At 43.4% G+C, this 18,187-nt stretch overlaps 1 protein-coding gene across 1 annotated transcript; it reads left to right on the forward strand.

Moving 5' to 3' along the window:
* Positions 1-1,617: 1,617 nt before the first annotated feature.
* Positions 1,618-2,472, forward strand: LOC149933776 (uncharacterized). The gene has a single exon (XM_090157417.1). The coding sequence runs from the start codon at positions 1,618-1,620 to the stop codon at positions 2,470-2,472; it is 855 nt and encodes a 284-aa protein (XP_090013543.1).
* Positions 2,473-18,187: the final 15,715 nt, after the last annotated feature.

Genomic DNA, 18,187 nt, shown 5'->3' on the forward strand with positions numbered 1-18,187 from the left:
ACCCCGTGCACATTGTTATATTAGTGTATGCCATTTTTTTATGAAATATATTTTTTTAAAGATGTTTCAATCAGTAATAAAATATACTGACAAATTTTATTTGAGTTTGTATTTAGTTTTTGAAATTGACCACTAAGTTCCTAATTGTGGGGTCTTAAAATCATAGCAGTGGTTGGGTTAAATTGCGTAGGAGGGTGGTGGCAAACCCTTCATGCCACGCGAGCCAACCGCTCCCTACACTTACTATTACCGTTAAACTAAGCAAGTTTTTATGAAATGGGGGAACCGAAGAGCTTGGTGGAAAACTTCTCTAACCAGTAAGTATAAAATAATCTCAACGAAGGAGTGGTTCCGAGATTTCACCCAGTGGCACAAGTTGGGATCGAACCTGGCCCCTCTTTGCTAAAGAGTGTTCTTTTTTAAATTGTCATAAATACATTGAGCAGTTCTTGAGCAGAATCTTCATTAAACAAATCCCCTTCCACTTCGAGGAATGCCAGTGGGAAAGCCACTTGTTCAACTTGTCTATAAGGGGGTAGGAATTATCATTATAATTATTATTATTATTATTGAAAGGGAGGGGGCAAGCCGCGCACTTCGACCTTAGGTCCATTGTGCAACCCCCAACCTGTGATTTAGGTAAAAAAATCCTATTTCCAACACAAAGTTAAGAATCTGTTTGGCCAGGATGGGTAGAGCAGGTTCAGGCCGACTAAACTCTCCCTGGCCAAGGCGTCAGCGTTTTCGTTGCCGTCATGCCCTTTATGACCAGGTATCCAATAAAGTTTAACTTTATTGTGCGTCCAACGGTCTCCCCTGACTCGCCTCTACGTCAACATGGAATCGCTCTGCAATAAGATCCCAGCGTTCAGAGGTTACCTCTCAACTCTCCGCCCTGCTATTGTCGCGTTAACTGAGACAAAACTGGACTCCTCGTTAAATTCCTCGGAAATATTTGGCTCGGACTTTGCCGTATACCGTCACGACCGAAATCGACACGGTGGTGGTGTCCTGATCGTGGACACCAATAGCATACAATCTTATCCAATGCGCTCCGAGGATACCGTTGAGGTGGTTGTGGTGCGACTTACTATCGGCTCCAAATGTCTGAGGGTAGCTTGCGTCTATCCTCCCCCCTCGTCCAATAAGTCGTATTCCGCCCGGGTCAACGCCTAACTTGAAAAGCTGTCAGAGGATGTCTCTGATATGCTATATATATATATATATATATATATATATATATATATATATATATATATATATATATATATATATATTCATAGACTGGGATCTGTTACAAACCCCATTAACTCTCGATTCGAAGTTCTAGTGCACTGTGCTATCGTGCAAATACACGCAGCACGTTCTTAGTGCTACCAGAACTACGTCTTCCTGTGAAAGTATTCTCGACTTAGCGCTCTCGTCTCCCGCAGGAGTTGTTGGCGACGTGATACACCGCCCAGGTCTCGGGGACCACGACTTCCTTCAATTCACTCTGCTGGCTCTCCCCTCACCACCTAGACCCCCCCCCCCCCCCGTTCACCTGCCTAGCGATCGGCAAAGCGGATACTGAAGCTATCTCCGCTGAACTCCAGTTACTGTGCCTCCCAAACCAGGATGTGTGACAAGTGGGACACTTTTAAGGCTACCCTCTCTGAGGCGGTCTTACATGACACCCCCTCACGCAACATCTCATCCACATTCGGTGTCCCATGGGTAACATCATCAGTGCAGCGCCTTATCCGAAAAACGCACCGTCGCTATCAGCGTTGTAAGCTTTACCCAAACCCCGCAAATTCCGCGGAATTTTGCCGTCAGCGTGCGCTTGTCAAATTCGCGTTACGGGAAGACCGTACGCGTCACCTCGACACTGCTACCTTAAACTTTAAGGAAAGCAAGCGCTCATTTTACCAGGCTCTCAGTAGCAAGTCGAAACATTTAAAAGTGCCGGACCTTCGTACGGCAGTGGGTGTTATCTCTCCTCCAGCAGAAAAAGCCAAACTGCTAGCTGAGACCTTCAGCCGGGCCTACACCGCTCCAGTGCTCAGGGAAGTTCACCTTCTCACCCCGGTCTGCTCCCCTATGGAAGATATCACAATCTCAAGTACGGGAATCCAAAAGCTCCTTCAGCAGCTAAATCCCCATCAAACGCCAGGGCCCGATGGACTTCACCCGGCAATCTTGAATCGTTGCGCGGGAAAGCTGGCCTCTCCGGTGGCGAACATGATTGCTTGCTCGCTCTACACAGCCACACTCCCCCAGGACTGGAAGCGTGCCAACGTGTTGCCGATTCCAAAGGGAGGGCCCCCAGATGATCCTGAGGAATACCGACAAATCTCCCTGTTGGCCCAACTCTTAAAGGTTGCTGAGCACGTTGTCGCCTCCTCAGTCACAACCCACTTGGAGCGTCATAATGCCATTACTCCAGCCCAGCATCAAACGTCTTGTGGCGATAGACTCCAGCATCCATAAAGCGAATGGGGCGCTTTCACCAATCGCGCATACAATATCATCGTGGATGCGTGCCCCCGTGGTTTGAAAACCGGTCAATCCTGTTTTATCCCCTATCTGAAAACTAAGCTTCGGAAGCACGCATTTGTTCCCTCCTCCATCAAGGACTGGAACTCTCTCCAGGACCACCTGAAGTCCCTGCCAAACCGCGTAAACTTCCCATGTGAACTTCAGAAATATCTAGGTCAGTTCTAAACTGACCTTCTCTTTTACTCTGACGTGATGGGCATCGCCTTTTATGGAAATTAAAATACTTTAGAACTACTTTAACGTGACGTACAGGTGAGTATTTCTTTAGGTAGGGAATTCCAGTTGTCGACGGTGCGGTATGCAAAGTGCCATTGCCGTAGGGTGGTCCAGACGCGTGGTAAAGGATCTTAGCACTATGACCACGAGTGCGACGGAGGGCTTCCGGAACCTGACCACATATTCCACAAGTAGAGGAGGTCATTGACCACGTGCCGGTGTGGGGGGAGGCGATCAAGGCCACGTGCTAATGTGGGCTTTGCCCAGGCGGTCCTGATCACCTAGCAGTGGAGGGCTCCGTAGGCGAAGTTGATGTATGTTAGAACTCATAAGGTGTATAAAGTCCGTATCAGCCTGGGGGACCGGAAATAAAAATTCCTGCGCGTTAGCCCAGTGATGGAGTTAATGAAATTCACTACTCTGGAGGCATTATGGCAGAAGTTGAGGGAAGTATCGATCCAAACTCCGAGGTCACGAACGGGGGAGTTAGCGTTTGGTAATGCAACATTATTCATGTGGTACGTTGTGAGATGGTTATTCTTGCCAAGATGATGCACGCCACTTTTGCCGATGTTGAATGACATTTTGTGGTCTTTGGCCCAAGAAGCGACGACGTCAAGGTCCTCCTGGAGTTGCTGGATGTTGCTGGTAGTATCGACAGGATGGGCTAATAAAGTAATTTTTATGACTACAACCTATCCTGGGTGAAGTAGAGTAGTTTGGAGTTACATTTGGCAAGCCTCTTTTTCTGAGTAACAGTCAATCGGCAATAGCGTGATCGAAGAATATATAGAAAAAAGTAATTTTGTTTAAAAACTATGATTTCTAGAAAGTTGAAATTTTTATGGTACGTTATACATGGCGGGGGACACCCGCTGACAAAATTTCATCGATTTCGGAAATTTTTTCACGTTTTTCCAAAACTTAGTTTTTCACCGCTAGGTGCTGGAATTAATTTGTCAATGGGAAACTTGTAGAGCGTCATTGAAAACATAAGAATATCGTTGGTTCGAAAAAATTAAATGAATTTTCACTGAAAAACACGACTTGAAAAAGTGACAAGTTGGGCTAGCTATAAAATGTATTCACATAGTGTCATAAATTAAATTTACGTTTGTTGGAAAAAGTCGGATACTTGTTTAAGTTAAGGCGCTTATAATTCGTTGACGAAGTTTTTCCTGCGTTTCAACGGGAGTGGCGTGGACCTTATCCTTAATGTAGCCCCAAAATAAAGAAATCCAATGGCGTAAGGTCTGGTGACCTTGGTGGACAAAGTATCGGTCCGTTTCTCCCTATCCACCGTTGCTGAAATTTGTTTTCGAGAAACGCGCTCACGTCTCTGTGGTAATGAGGCGGGGCTCCTTGTTGAAACCACAACCTGGCTCGTTGGGCTAATGGAAGTTCGTCGAGCTGCTCTGCTAGTTCGTCTTGTAGGAAATGTAAATAATTCTACCCATTTAGATTTTGTGGCAGAAATACAGGACCAATAAGACGGTTTCCTACTAAACAAACCCAAACGTTCAAGCGTCCAAACTGAAATTGATGACGGTGCTCAAACCCCCAGTGTGGATTTTCGTTTTGCCAAAAGTGATGATTCTGGTGATAGTAAGGCCCATCTCTCGAAAACGAAGCTTCATCAGAGAATAAAACGTTGCGGATAAATTGACGGTCGTTATTCACAGAATTAAGCTGCCAATTGAAGATGTCCAGCCGTCTTTGAGCATCTCCATCTACTAAACATTGGTGGAACGAAACTCTGTAAGGATGGTACTTATGTGCACGTAATATTTTCCATATACGTGTTTTACTACACCCCAAATCAGCACTTGCCGCGGAACAACTTTTACGCGGGTACGCGACAAAATACGCCAACACCGTGTTTTCCAAGTCGAAATTACGCTGACCAACACCTCGAAATCTAGGTTATACATTAACATACTGCATAAAGTCATTTCATTAAAGTGACAAAGGTCTAACCCCTGTATAAAAGGTGCGTTTGACAAAATATCGGTCAAGTGTATAGTACACTCTGTCTGAAAAGTTTGTTCGTCCTATAATTTAAAAATTTAAATATGGATAATTTATTTTCTAGAAATGCTAGTAACAAAGTTCCTAGCTTGTTGAAAAGAACAGAAAAAGCCCTACAAAACACATATTTTGACATAAGGAAACGTATAGGTTTTGACCTATTTTCGTCTAAACTTTCCAAAATGTGGAATAGTAACTTTTTTTGCCGCTTGGAAATTTGATTTTTAATTGTGATTTTCATATTCCTCTGGGTCGATTTAAATAGGAAAAGTGTTTGAATTTTTAAATTTCAACGAATAGTTCGCGAGCTACGGCCTTTTAAATATTAGGAGAGAATACGCATTTAACTAATTGGCGCAGCACGCAATACTAACATATCAAGAAGTCGATAAATAAAAGTACGACGCCGAACCAACCTGTAGGGCTTTTTCTGTCCTTTTCAACAAGCTAGGAACTTTGTTACTAGCATTTCTAGAAAATAAATTATCCCCATTTAAATTTTTAAATTATAGGACGAACAAACTTTTCAGACAGAGTGTACATACTTGGCGCTCATGGGATAATTGCCAATTTTAATAAATGTTGTAGAAATGGAAAATTATCGAGAAAAATTACCATAGTACAGTTACCACAAAAATAATAAAAATTAAAGGAATAAACATTTAGCTAGCCCAACTTGTTACTTTTTCAAGTCGTGTTTTTCAGTGAAAAATTCGTTTAATTTTTTCGAACCAACGATATTCTTTTGTTTTCGAGGACGCTCTACAAGTTTGCCATTGACAAATTAATTCCATCAACAAGCGGTGAAAAATTAAGTTTTGGAAAAACGTGAAAATAATTTCCGAAATCGATGAAATTCTGTCAGCGAGAGTTCCCCGGCATGTATAACGTACCATAAAAATTTCAACTTCTAGAAAACATTTCGAGCAAAAAACACCCCGTAGATTAATTTAGGGCAACTTAGAGAAATCTTTAATTTAGAATATGTACAGTCATGTAATAATGTTGCTGATCTTTTCACTAAACTTGTAAATAATACCAATCTCAAAAAGTTTCAATTAATGTGGCATTTGGAAGTGTAAATAATTTTTTTTATTATGTTAAAGAGGAGGAGCGAAGAAGGAGGAGAAAACAAACTATATGTTTCACTACGCTTTGTCTTAAACATGACGTCATGGACTATTTAGGGCTGGGCCAACTGGTTTTTTGTCTCACTCTCACTATCCCCTCCCTACGATAGTGTACAGTTAATGTTTTATACTACTAATAAGTTATTACTTTGTTCCAATGAAAGTTGAATGCTTCATTTTTATCAATAAGCTGAATTTCCCCTACACAGCCAGTATACAACTCTGGCACTAAGTCCACAATATTTGCTGACTGTACTCAAATAATATTGAACGATCCTTGGATCCTTTTACGAGTAAATGGGACCAGGACCGTCTTGCTAGAAATAACCGTGAGGTTGACCTCCCTGCACCAGCACTCGACTGATGCAAGAGTCCTTAACTGTCATTGAGAATTTCCCAGTGACAATGATGGCAATATCATCGGCGTAACCGAAACAGCGACATCCCCCCCTCCCCTATTCAACAGGCGACAGTTTTACCAGCTTGTTTCCCAAAAAGCCAAGCACTCTGGTATCCCTGATCTTAATGGCCCCGAGGGTGCTATCACCTGCGCAGAGTCTAAAGCCAAACTACTGGCCGAAACATTTCAACGCACTTTTCCTGTTCACATATTTGAAACTGTCTCCCTTCTGCCGCCGCGATGTCCTGTAATGCCTCCGATCATCTTCACGGAGCAAGGCGTACAACGTCTGCTGCAGAGAGGCAGGTCTTTTAAGGCTGCGGGCCCTGACGGAATTCCAGCTGCTGTCTTGAAGAACTGTGCCGTGGCCCTGGCTGCTCCCCTAACGCGGCTTTTCCAACTCTCGTACGATTCTGGGAGTATTCCGGCTGATTGGAGTACAGCTAATGTGACTCCCGTTCCAAAGGGCGGTGACAAATCAAATCCGTCTGAATACCGCCCGATTGCACTACTTTCCCTGGTGCTCAAGGCTGATTAACATATCGTGGCTTCGGACATAACCTCCCACCTTCAAGCCCATGATGTTCTGCAGCCTTACCAACATGGTTTTCGCAGCGGCTTTAGTACGGAAACCCAACTACTTTGCTGCGTTGAAGATTGGTTCGACGGGCTGGAACGCACTGGACGTGTTGACATTATCTTCCTCGATTTCCGTAAAGCATTTGACTCTGTGTCTCACGAACTCTTAAAAGCCAAGCTCCACTCCTATGGCATTAGGGGCCAGACCTTGCTTTGGCTGGCTGCCTACCTTCAAAACCGGCGTTTCCGTGTTGTTATTCCAGGGGCTGCGTCCGACTGGCTTCCTGCGGCCTCTGGTGTTCCACAGGGCTCAGTTCTTGGCCCCCTTTTATTCGTCATTTTCATAAACGACATAGGGGACCATGTTATCTCCCGACTGTATATCTTCGCCGACGATGTTGCGCTCTCAAGAACCATTTTCGCCCCCTCCGATGTTATTACCCTACAAGAGGATCTCAATCGTATTCTGTCTTGGAGTGACTCGAACAGGCTACCTCTAAATGCCTCCAAATGCTCAGTCCTCTCCCTTCACCGCTCAGGGCAACCAGCTCACTCTCCCCACTACACTTTGGGGGATGTCGAACTTAAGTCCGTCACCTCCCAAAAATACCTCGGGGTAACGCTATCCTGTACCCTTGATTGGAATCCCCATATCTTGACCGTCACTTCCAAAGCCGCCCGTGCCCTAGGTTTTGTGCGCCGACACGTCTCACATTGCTCCTTCCAGACAAAAACCCTCGCTATAAAAACATATGTCCTCCCCATTCTGGAGTATTGTTCCCCAGTTTGGTCCCCCAACACCGCCAGCGGTATGCATACCATTGAAACCATCCAACGTAAAGCCCTCCGTTTTGTTGCCAACATCGGTTTCTCTTGGACTACAAGCATGACGCGAGTCTTGAAAAACTTTAAATGGGATTCCCTCTCGGACCGTCGCCGCGTCAAACGCCTCGCAATAGTAAACAGTGTTATTCACCGCTCCAACGGAGCCCTGGCCCCGCTTACGTCCGCCATCTCGTCTTGGCGTCGTGCTCCGCGCGGGATGAAATCCGCGGCTCTCATTCTTCCTGGCTTTCGACTCTCCGTCCGCAGGCACTCCTTCCTCCCCTCTTCGGTCCGTGACTGGAACTCTCTCCCGGACTTCCTAAAGTCCATTCCCAACCCCAAACAGTTCCGCAAGGAGCTAACTGAGTTCCTAGAACTTCATATTTAACTCGTTTACATGTAATAATGTAATATAACTCCTTTATTTGGTTTTATTTCCCTTGTATCTCCCTCACATTGTACTGTTTTCCTGTACATACAAACTGTATATATTTTTTCTCTGTATATGTATAATTTGTATTGTCCACTGTCTTAACATGATGGGTCTTAGACCTCTTGTTGAGCAATAAAAGAACTAAAGAACAGTCTCCACTTGAGATCATCCACAAAAACACGGGAGAGAGAACTTCTCCTTGAGGGCAGCCACGGCTGGTGGAGACCATGAAGCAGTCGCCGAGCAGGGAGGACATCACTTTATGGTCTGTTAACATGGATTTGATCCAAAGACACAATGTGTCATTGATACCAAACCTCTTAGCAGCTTTCATTATGACTGCGCTAGAGACCTTATCAAAAGCCCCTTCGTTATCAAGAAAAACTGCTAACGCTATTTCCTTGAAATCAATTGCCTTTTCGGGGCAGTTGCTTATGCCATGAAGGGTGGTCTCAGTAGACCTGCCTTTCTGATAGGCAAACTGAGTAGATGAGAGAGGAGTTTCAGAGATAACCTCCTCTCTTATATAAGTGTCCACCAAATTTTCCACATTTTTTAAGAGAAAAGAGGTAAGACTAATTGACCTAAACGCGTTCGGCTCAAGGTAATTTGACTTACCAGGCTTGGGTATGAATATGGCGCGAGACAGTTTCCAAGTGCTTGGTATATGCCCTAGGGCAATACAGGCCCTATAGATCCTTAGCAGCAATGGGCAGAGAGTATCAATGCCCTCTTGCAACAGAATGGGAAAGATCCCATCAGGTCCTGGTGACTTAAAGGGCTTAAATGATTTTATAGCCCATATAAGTCTAGAGTGCGTGACAACCTTATTCGTTACTGCTAAAACCTCCCTCAAGGAGAGCGTATCAGCGTCACAGTTATCTGTGACCCTAGAATCTGGAAAGTACACATCCAATATATGAGTTAAAGTATCCTTGCCAGAAGTAGAGAAACTACCATCTTTCAACTTAATACTGTCAAAATGTTTAGTATTATCGTATGCCATAATTTTCATTAATTTGGCTGAACTGGGAACATCTGGTATGTTCTCACAGAAGTTCCTCCACGAAGCTTTTTTAGCAACGCGGATAGCCTTATGGTAGGCAGTGAGGGTCTGCTTATAGGCAGCCCAATCTCCCGACCTCTTAGCTTTGTTGAAAAGCCTTCTAGTTTCTTTGCAAAGTCTACCAATCTCAAGATTCCACAAGGAACTAGCCTTGCCTGTTTGGTGGTCTTCGCCGGACTGTTGTGGTGATGGGAGTCGATATTGGCATGTTACATGCGATCAACTGCAAAATCGAAATCCATTACCGATGAAAGCTTTGGCTTATCATCCTAAAGGAAGAAAATTAGGAGGTTGGTCATTGGTTGTGATGCTAATGCTCACCACGACATCTGGGGCAGCTCAGACTGCAATCAGCGTGGAAATGAGCCTGTTGAATATCTAGTTAGCACTGTAATATAATTGGCATGTAACAAAATTTAAACCGAAATTAATATGATAAAATGTATGGGAGGTGTGTAATATAATTTTTCATGTAACAAAATTTAAACCGAAATTAATATGATAAAATGTATAGAGAAAATATAAAGTACAGAGAAGAAGCACGTGGCAATTGCGCGCTGTGAGCGTGAAAGGGATTTGAAAAAGAGAGAGGCGCGTGATGAGTCAATTTGAAAGAGTGAGACGTGTATGAGAGATGTTAATTAAAAGGTAAAGAGTGTTTAAAGTGTTACGCTTTAGGCTTAGCGTCGTTAATTCTACCCTACTTTTTCTTCATTGGTGGCAGCGGTGGGATATTCACCATTTACCGTCGAAAATGCCATGCAATCGGCAAGAAATTCCACCTGTTATTTTCCGCCCGAACCTAAACGCTACTCCGGAGAAGTATGATGGAGAAGGCGACTATGGATGAGATATTTCGAAGTTTGCCCAATTGCTTATGAATGGGACGACGAGAAGAAGCGCAGATTTCTTCCTACGTTTCTTGTCGGCCGAGCTTTCAACTCTTACGATAACTTACCGCCGCAACATAAAGACAGGTCTAGCTGATTATTAGTTTTATTATTAAAAACCTGGTACAGTCATTAACCGAAGTTTTTATTCAACCCGAGAGCCAAAGAACCCACGTATTGGGATTTCGTACAAGACTTCAGCAACCCAATGAACATCTCATGATTTTTTTGACAGGATCTTCGGAGACTTGTCGAACGAGCAATGCCAGGATTAGACGTTGATGCGTACGAAATTCTAGTATTCGAGCAATTTCTATACGGATTACACGCCAGTATACAAGACGAGGTACACCAAGCTAACCCTAATAACCTTTCTGAAGCGTTGTCAGGGGCGAAACGTTTACAGGCCCTTCAAGAAATGCGACGAAACGATCCTCTTTACTGTCGACCAGAAACTCTTCAAGATGTAGGTAAAACACCGCTACGTACGCACTCAACAAGCTTGACAGACAAGGAAGAACTCAATTCTTTGCGAACCGCCGTATCTCAACTCGCCATGGAGGTAACTGCTTTAGACACCATCCGATTCAAGATACGTACCGTTCGTTGGATTCGCCCCAGCACCATTCGGAAAGTTACTTTAATCAATACTACCCGTCGTCTCGAAATAACGCGCCTCGTTTCGTTCTCCCGGTTATTCTTATTCACGTTATGGCTCGCCACGTAACCGGAGTTCCTGGCCATATCGACAGCGTTACGCCGCTCCAGATTATATTTGGGCTCAACCGGAGTATTTTAATTCCCGACCAACATGTTTTTTTTTGTCAAGAAAAGGGTCATTTCCAGAGGGATTGCCAGCAGCGTTTGAAAATGGAAGAAAACCTAAGGGAAAACCGTCACAGGAATACCCGTGTCACTCGTGACTCTCGCCAAGAAACTTCAGGGTTTCCGGTTCTAAGAGACGAACACTCCGCACCCAGCCGGCCAAACCATCACGCGATGCAAGTAAACGGTCACTCTGGAGTTACCTACTATTCACCGGTGGAAATCAATAATCAGCAAGTATCCAGCCTCATAGACAGTGGATCCTCAATTAGCATTCTTCTAGCGTCCTTGGCTCGGGATTTCGGATTAACGAGGTCCACGAAGAGGTAAAACCAGACTATTTTCAATAACTGGAGAAGCGATTAAAGTTTCGGGAACCTTAGAAATCGAACACGGTTTTGGAACAGTTAAACAAAAATGACTCTTTATATCGCCGAGGATATCGTGAACAATTGCGTTATTGGTTGCGATCTCCTCGATTTCATGGACGCTCAACTTGATTTTGGGATAAAAGAATTGCGCATAAAAAACATAACGCTTCCATTGCTAAGTATAGGGCGCCAAACCGGAAAAAACTAAATGAACTAAATATACACTTTTATAACCAAAACTCGCGTATTAAGAACGAGATTTGTCATTTATTCAGAATGAGACTCGCGTATCCAGAACGAGATTTTTCATTTATCCAGAACGAAATTTTTCATATACCCGGAACGAGATTTTTCATATACCCAGAACGAGATTTTTCATATTCCCAGAACGAGATTTTTCATATTCCCAGAACTAGAAATTTCATTTATACGGAACGAAATTTTTCATATACCCAGAACGAGATTTTTCATTTATCCGGAACGAAATTTTTCATATACCCGGAACGAGATTTTTCATATACCCAGAACGAGATTTTTCATTTACCCAGAACGAGATTGTTCATATACCCAGAACGAGATTTTTCATATTCCCAGAACGAGATTTTTCATATTCCCAGAACGAGATTTTTCAGAACGAGATTTTTCAGAACGAGATTTTTCATTTATTCAGAACGAGATTTACCTTTAGTTTTTCGGCTTATGCGATCGTGAGTTTCCCTTCAACGACAAAGCTCGTAATGATGGCTTAGGCGGCATGTTTCCGTACGTTACCTTTAGTTTTTCGGCTTACGCGATCGTGAGTGTCCCTTCAACGACGAAGCTAGTAATGTTGGCTTAGGCGGCATCTTTCCGTTGACGGACCCGGCGTTGATTATTTCGGTACGTTACCTTTAGTTTTTCGGCTTACGCGATCGTGAGTTTCCCTTCAACGACGAAGCTCGTACTGATGGCTTAGGCGGCATCTTTCCGTTGACGGACAAGGCGTTGATTCTTTCGGTACGTTACCTTTAGTTTTTCGGCTTACGCGATCGTGAGTTTCCCTTCAACGACGAAGCTCGTAATGTTGGCTTAGGCGGCATCTTTCCGTTGACGCACCCGGCGTTGATTATTTCAGTACGTTACCTTTAGTTTTTCGGCTTACGCGATCGTGAGTTTCCCTTCAACGACGAAGCTCGTAATGATGGCTTAGGCGGCATCTTTCCGTTACCGGAACCGGCGTTGATTCTTTCGGTACGTTACCTTTAGTTTTTCGGATTACGCGATCGTGAGTTTCCCTTCAACGACGAAGCTCGTAAAGTTGGCTTAGGCGGCATCTTTCCGTTGACGGACCCGGCGTTGATTATTTCGGTACGTTACCTTTAGATTTTCGGCTTACGCGATCGTGAGTTTCCCTTCAACGACGAAGCTCGTAATGTTGGCTTAGGCGGCATCTTTCCGTTGACGGACCCGGCGTTGATTATTTCGGTACGTTACCTTTAGTTTTTCGGCTTACGCGATCGTGAGTTTCCCTTCAACGACGAAGCTCGTAATGTTGGCTTAGGCGGCATCTTTCCGTTGACGGACCCGGCGTTGATTATTTCGGTACGTTACCTTTAGTTTTTCGGCTTACGCGATCGTGAGTTTCCCTTCAACGACGAAGCTCGTAATGATGGCTTAGGCGGCATCTTTCCGTTGACGGACCCGGCGTTGGTTCTTTCAGTACGTTACCTTTAGTTTTTCGGCTTACGCGATCGTGAGTTTCCCTTCAACGACGAAGCTCGTAATGATGGCTTAGGCGGCATCTTTCCGTTGACGGAGCCGGCGTTTATTTTTTCGGTACGTTACCTTTAGTTTTTCGGCTTATGCAATCTGAGTTTCCCCCCAGTAAGTCGGTTATCCCCGGGTTTCCAACCCCGACCCGACTCAGTGTTTTTTTAGTCGGGTTTTCCAAATCCCAAAAAAAAAATAGAATAAACGCCCAATTCACACTACTTGGTCCGTTTCACGTGGGGGGGGGGGGCGTGAATTCATTTTGACAACTTTTTAAATATTGGTTCTACGGCACTGACTCGCGCGTTTTTGAATTAACAATGGTCGATTCATAGTTAGAGAGTGAAAAAATTTTCCCTCTACAACCAACGGTTGAGAAGTTATCGCGTTTACAAACTTTCGTCGAAATTGGGAAACACCTAAAATGCATCAAGCGATTATTATTAACGCAACTTCGACAGCGATCCAACAACATATTTAATTAAAGGCTGTTTTATAACCGCCGCCAACCGTTCCCGTCCAGCCACGACGCTATAGCTTCCGACCTCGAACTTTCTCAAATTCCTAATCAGATTTATAAAAAAAAAATATTTGGGAGGGAGAACGAGTCCGACTCCAAGTCTAATAAGACGCTTCTACAACGAGTTCTGACGCCGGCAGCCGTTCCCGTCCAGCCGCAGCCCGCCGTTCTGTCTAGTCACAGCCGACGCCAGCCGTTCGTCCAGCGGCACCCATGTGGTCAGAATTTATATACAGGTGCTCCAAGCTGCCGTCTAACCGCAGCCGCCGGAGGTCTAAACTGTTAAAAAAATTCGTTCAGAAGACGTTCAACTTATAACAGGCTGTTCAAAAATGAACGATAGTGTTCTAAAGGTATGTAACCGAGAACGGTGTTCAAGATATTTTATTTCGTTCCAATAAGGACGAAAGCTCTTTCGCCCTCTGGAGGAAGGCTTGAAAACTACACAATAGAATAGATTCGTTCCAATAGCTAGGAGATCGTTCCCCTTAGAACAGGTCTTACACACAATCCTATATGGATGTCGTTGTATTGGTTTCAGGTGCATGTATTAACATATAACGGTGACACTTTCATGTATGACCAAAAGTAACAAATAAGTGTGACACTATTTTTCGGAAAACGTCATATGTACAAAAGTAACAAACAAATATAACTTCCATAAAGTAATAAATGAGTTGTTTAGAGTGTGCTTTGTTATAGGTAGTTTTTCGTACATTATTATGTTGTTTTAAGTTAGTGTACTGAATGATTAAACTATTACTCGTAGTAATTTATTTACAGGGTGATTGTGTTTGGAAATTTACCGAAGATTCAATTTCATTGTTGGAGCGTAGCTCCTTCACTAGCGACTCAAACGCTGGAATTAGGTCTGTAACGCTGTTTCTCAGAAACTACCCCACCTATTGAAAAGAAACATAACACAAATAACGATATAAATAACCTCCGTGTCCTAACGAAGTGGAAAACAAAAAAGGGTTGTGAAAGGTCCGAATTTATAGGACACGCACCGTTTTTTTTTAAGTATAGTTTTATTTGATTGACATGGTAGACGAAATTCGTTCGGAAATGTAATTTCCCAAGTTCTGGAATTAAAATTTAAAGAAAATATTTCGTAATATACTGCAATTTGGTTTGACGTTTTCAGCATAGAAATAAATTCTAAAATCGGTGTTACTAGTTCCCGGCCCTTCACTTGAGAATAGAATGTAATATCTTTTGCGCTATGAAAAGGTTTTATTTATTTTACGCATATCACTTTCGTGATAGATGTTTTAAGCTTAATAAGATGGTTGTAGTTGAGGTTGGAACTAAATTCAAATAATCTAGTTTCAGGCCTGGTTTTCCTTTTCAGTGGGCAATGGGTTAGGTTAGGTTACTTTTATTAATTTAACATTATGAACCGCCGGCAGGAGACATGAGCTATAATGCTGAAAGCAATAACTTTATGTACTCTCTGTATTGGATAACGATAAAGCATTCCAAGTCGAACGAGAAAATGATCCACGGCGAACGACAAAGCGTTCGGTTACAGGGACAACCTTCTGAACGGCGGTTTGTTCAAATTAGAACAATTTTTTTTAATAGTGTATCATCATAATACCTTACGCCAGCGTCCACAGCCCGGACAGGTGACAGAACAGCCAAGGCAGGTAGAGAACCCTACCGCTGACGGTCTCACCTTCGACGCAAGCCACTCAACCCAGCAAAAGGTGCAACAATGGGACGACCAACCCCTCACTTCGCACACAGCAGTGGGAATGCGTTAGCAACTCCAGCCAACACACTACCCACGTATGTAGAGAACCATACCCTACAGAAAGAGCTACAAAGGGGAACGGCAGGTACACAGACGCCCACGTTACCCGGCACAGTTGGCACCGGACACCCGTTGTAGCCCCAAAAGGCCGGGAAACAGGACCTCTGCGCCTCATACGGAGACCCACCACCCCACAGCAGGCTACCCAATCCTTCAAGGCGGCCAGTTTGCCTGAACGCTCTCCGGTAGCCTGAGCCGACGCCCAGTTACCAGCCCCTTCCTGACCGAAGTCGGAGGATGAGGAGGCGGCGTGAAATGATCACCACCACCGCGAACATCATCTTAGAAAATAACAGCCTCTTAAAAAGTCGAGAAAAGAGAGGAAGCAATATTTAATGTTACACTGAAGAAATCAGCAAGTGAAATTATGGTTACGATTCAACCAACTTGTTTATATGGAGAACGACGCCTTCAAAATTCAGTTAGTGGCGACTTCTAGCAACGCCAAAATGAATCTTTTCCACGCTATTCAGTTTCCACGCTATTCAGATTCCACGCTTTTCAGTTTTCACATTATTCAGGTTTTACTAACTTTTCCACGTAAATCAGGATGCACGTTATTCAGTCGGTCCGGGGTCGGTTCGGGGTTTTTTGGAATTTTTATTTTTAAGCGTTTTCTAACTACAAAAGTGACAAACTCATTCAAAAGTAGCACATCTTTATTTATTTTGTAAAATATCTAAGACGTTATCATTTCCAAAATAATCACAACAACCTGTCAGATCTGGAATGGGACACTAAAACGGTCTTTCTACAATGTATACATTTTGCAGTTTTGTTTGGTCGTTAGGTAGACTCTGGTTTTCAAAATGAAAAGAAAAGTCGCTTAACTGACTTTGACAGCGAAATTGAAGCAACAGCCTATAACCGTAACCGCAAACGGGCGGAGTCGCGGACGCCGGGACGAGAGTAGTCACTTCAACGGCCGACTATTTAAAAGTAAAAGTAAAACCCAAAACGACGCGAACTTTGTAATTTCGAACTAGAGAAGTCGCTGAGAGAACAAGCTGGCTTGCCCCCTCCTTCCCCGTTTTGAGTGAAGCTAAACATTATTCGAACTACTTGATCCGTTTCACAAAGCGGGTGAGTTCTCCCCGCCCAGTGAGACGGATTTCCGTTCACATTCTTTGTTTTATTCCCGTCCGTTGCTCAAGTAAGAGGTACAACCGCCGTTCGCACAAGGTTATTTCCCTCAGTTCAAATTCTATCTAATTTTGTAACTAAAACACAAATGTTATTTAATCAATCGTATAAGTTAAAATTTTTATTTACCATGGTTTAAAATATTAATTTAATAGTTGTTTAAAGCATGACTGATACTTCATGGTATTCTTGATTTTATTAAAAACAGTTAAAATTTACATGTTTCCGAAGCTTTCGGGTTCGAGACCCCTCGTCAAGCGGTATTTTGAAAACTGAAAGCTTCGGAAACATGTAAATTTTAACTGTTTTTAATAAAATCAAGAATACCATGAAGTATCAGTCATGCTTTAAACAACTATTAAATTATTATTTAATCAAATAATTAAAATTTAAATTTTATATAATTTTGTTAAGAAAACACAAATGTTATTTAATCACATAATTCCAATTAAAAATCATTTATTGGAACAAAAGCGACTCGCTACATTACATATGGAAACGAAGATCCCCTCTTCGTTCATTGTCTGCACCGGAGAAGTTGAAGACGCAAGTTAACCCGCTCAGAGAAATGGACGTCCTAGAAGCTCATTTCCTCTCTCCGTCTCAGTTACTCCAACTATCGTTCTCCCTAGTTCGGAGCTCATTTGCCGGGATGAATTCACGCCCCCCCCTCCCCCACGTGAAACGGACCAAGTAGTGCGAATTGGGCGTTTATTCTATTTTTTTTTGGGATTTGGAAAACCCGACTAAAAAACCCTGAGTCGGGTCGGGGTTGGAAACCCGGGGATAACCGACTTACTGGGGGGAAACTCAGATTGCATAAGCCGAAAAACTAAAGGTAACGTACCGAAATAATCAACGCCGGGTCCGTCAACGGAAAGATGCCGCCTAAGCCATCATCACGAGCTTTGTCATTGAAGGGAAACTCACGATCGCATAAGCCGAAAAACTAAAGGTAACGTACCGAAATAATCAACGCCGGGTCCGTCAACGGAAAGATGCCGCCTAAGCCATCATTACGAGCTTCGTCGTTGAAGGAAAACTCACGATCGCATAAGCCGAAAAACTAAAGGTAACGTACCGAAAGAATCAACGCCTGGTCCGTCAACGGAAAGATGCCGCCTAAGCCATCATTACGAGCTTTGTCGTTGAAGGGAAACTCACGATCGCGAAAGCCGAAAAACTAAAGGTAACGTACCGAAAGAATCAACGCCGGGTCCGTCAACGGAAAGATGCCGCCTAAGCCATCATCACGAGCTTTGTTGTTGAAGGGAAACTCACGATCGCATAAGCCGAAAAACTAAAGGTAACGTACCGAAAGAATCAACGCCGGGTCCGTCAACGGAAAGATGCCGCTCAAGCCATCATTACGAGCTTTGTCGTTGAGGGGAAACTCACGATCGCATAAGCCGAAAAACGAAAGGTAAATCTCGTTCTGAATAAATGAAAAATCTCGTTCTGGGTATATGAAAAATCTCGTTCTGGGAATATGAAAAATCTCGTACTGGGTATATTTAAAATCTCGTTCTGGGTATATGAAAAATCTCGTTCTGGGTATATGAAAAATTTCGTTCCGGATAAATGAAAAATCTCGTTCTGGGTATATGAAAAATTTCGTTCTGGATAAATGAAAAATCTCGTTCTGGATACGC

This window comes from Leiobunum rupestre, chromosome 8, assembly GCF_980474605.1.
Source record: "Leiobunum rupestre chromosome 8, qqLeiRupe1.1.hap1, whole genome shotgun sequence".
Taxonomy (NCBI): Eukaryota; Metazoa; Arthropoda; class Arachnida; order Opiliones; family Sclerosomatidae; genus Leiobunum; species Leiobunum rupestre.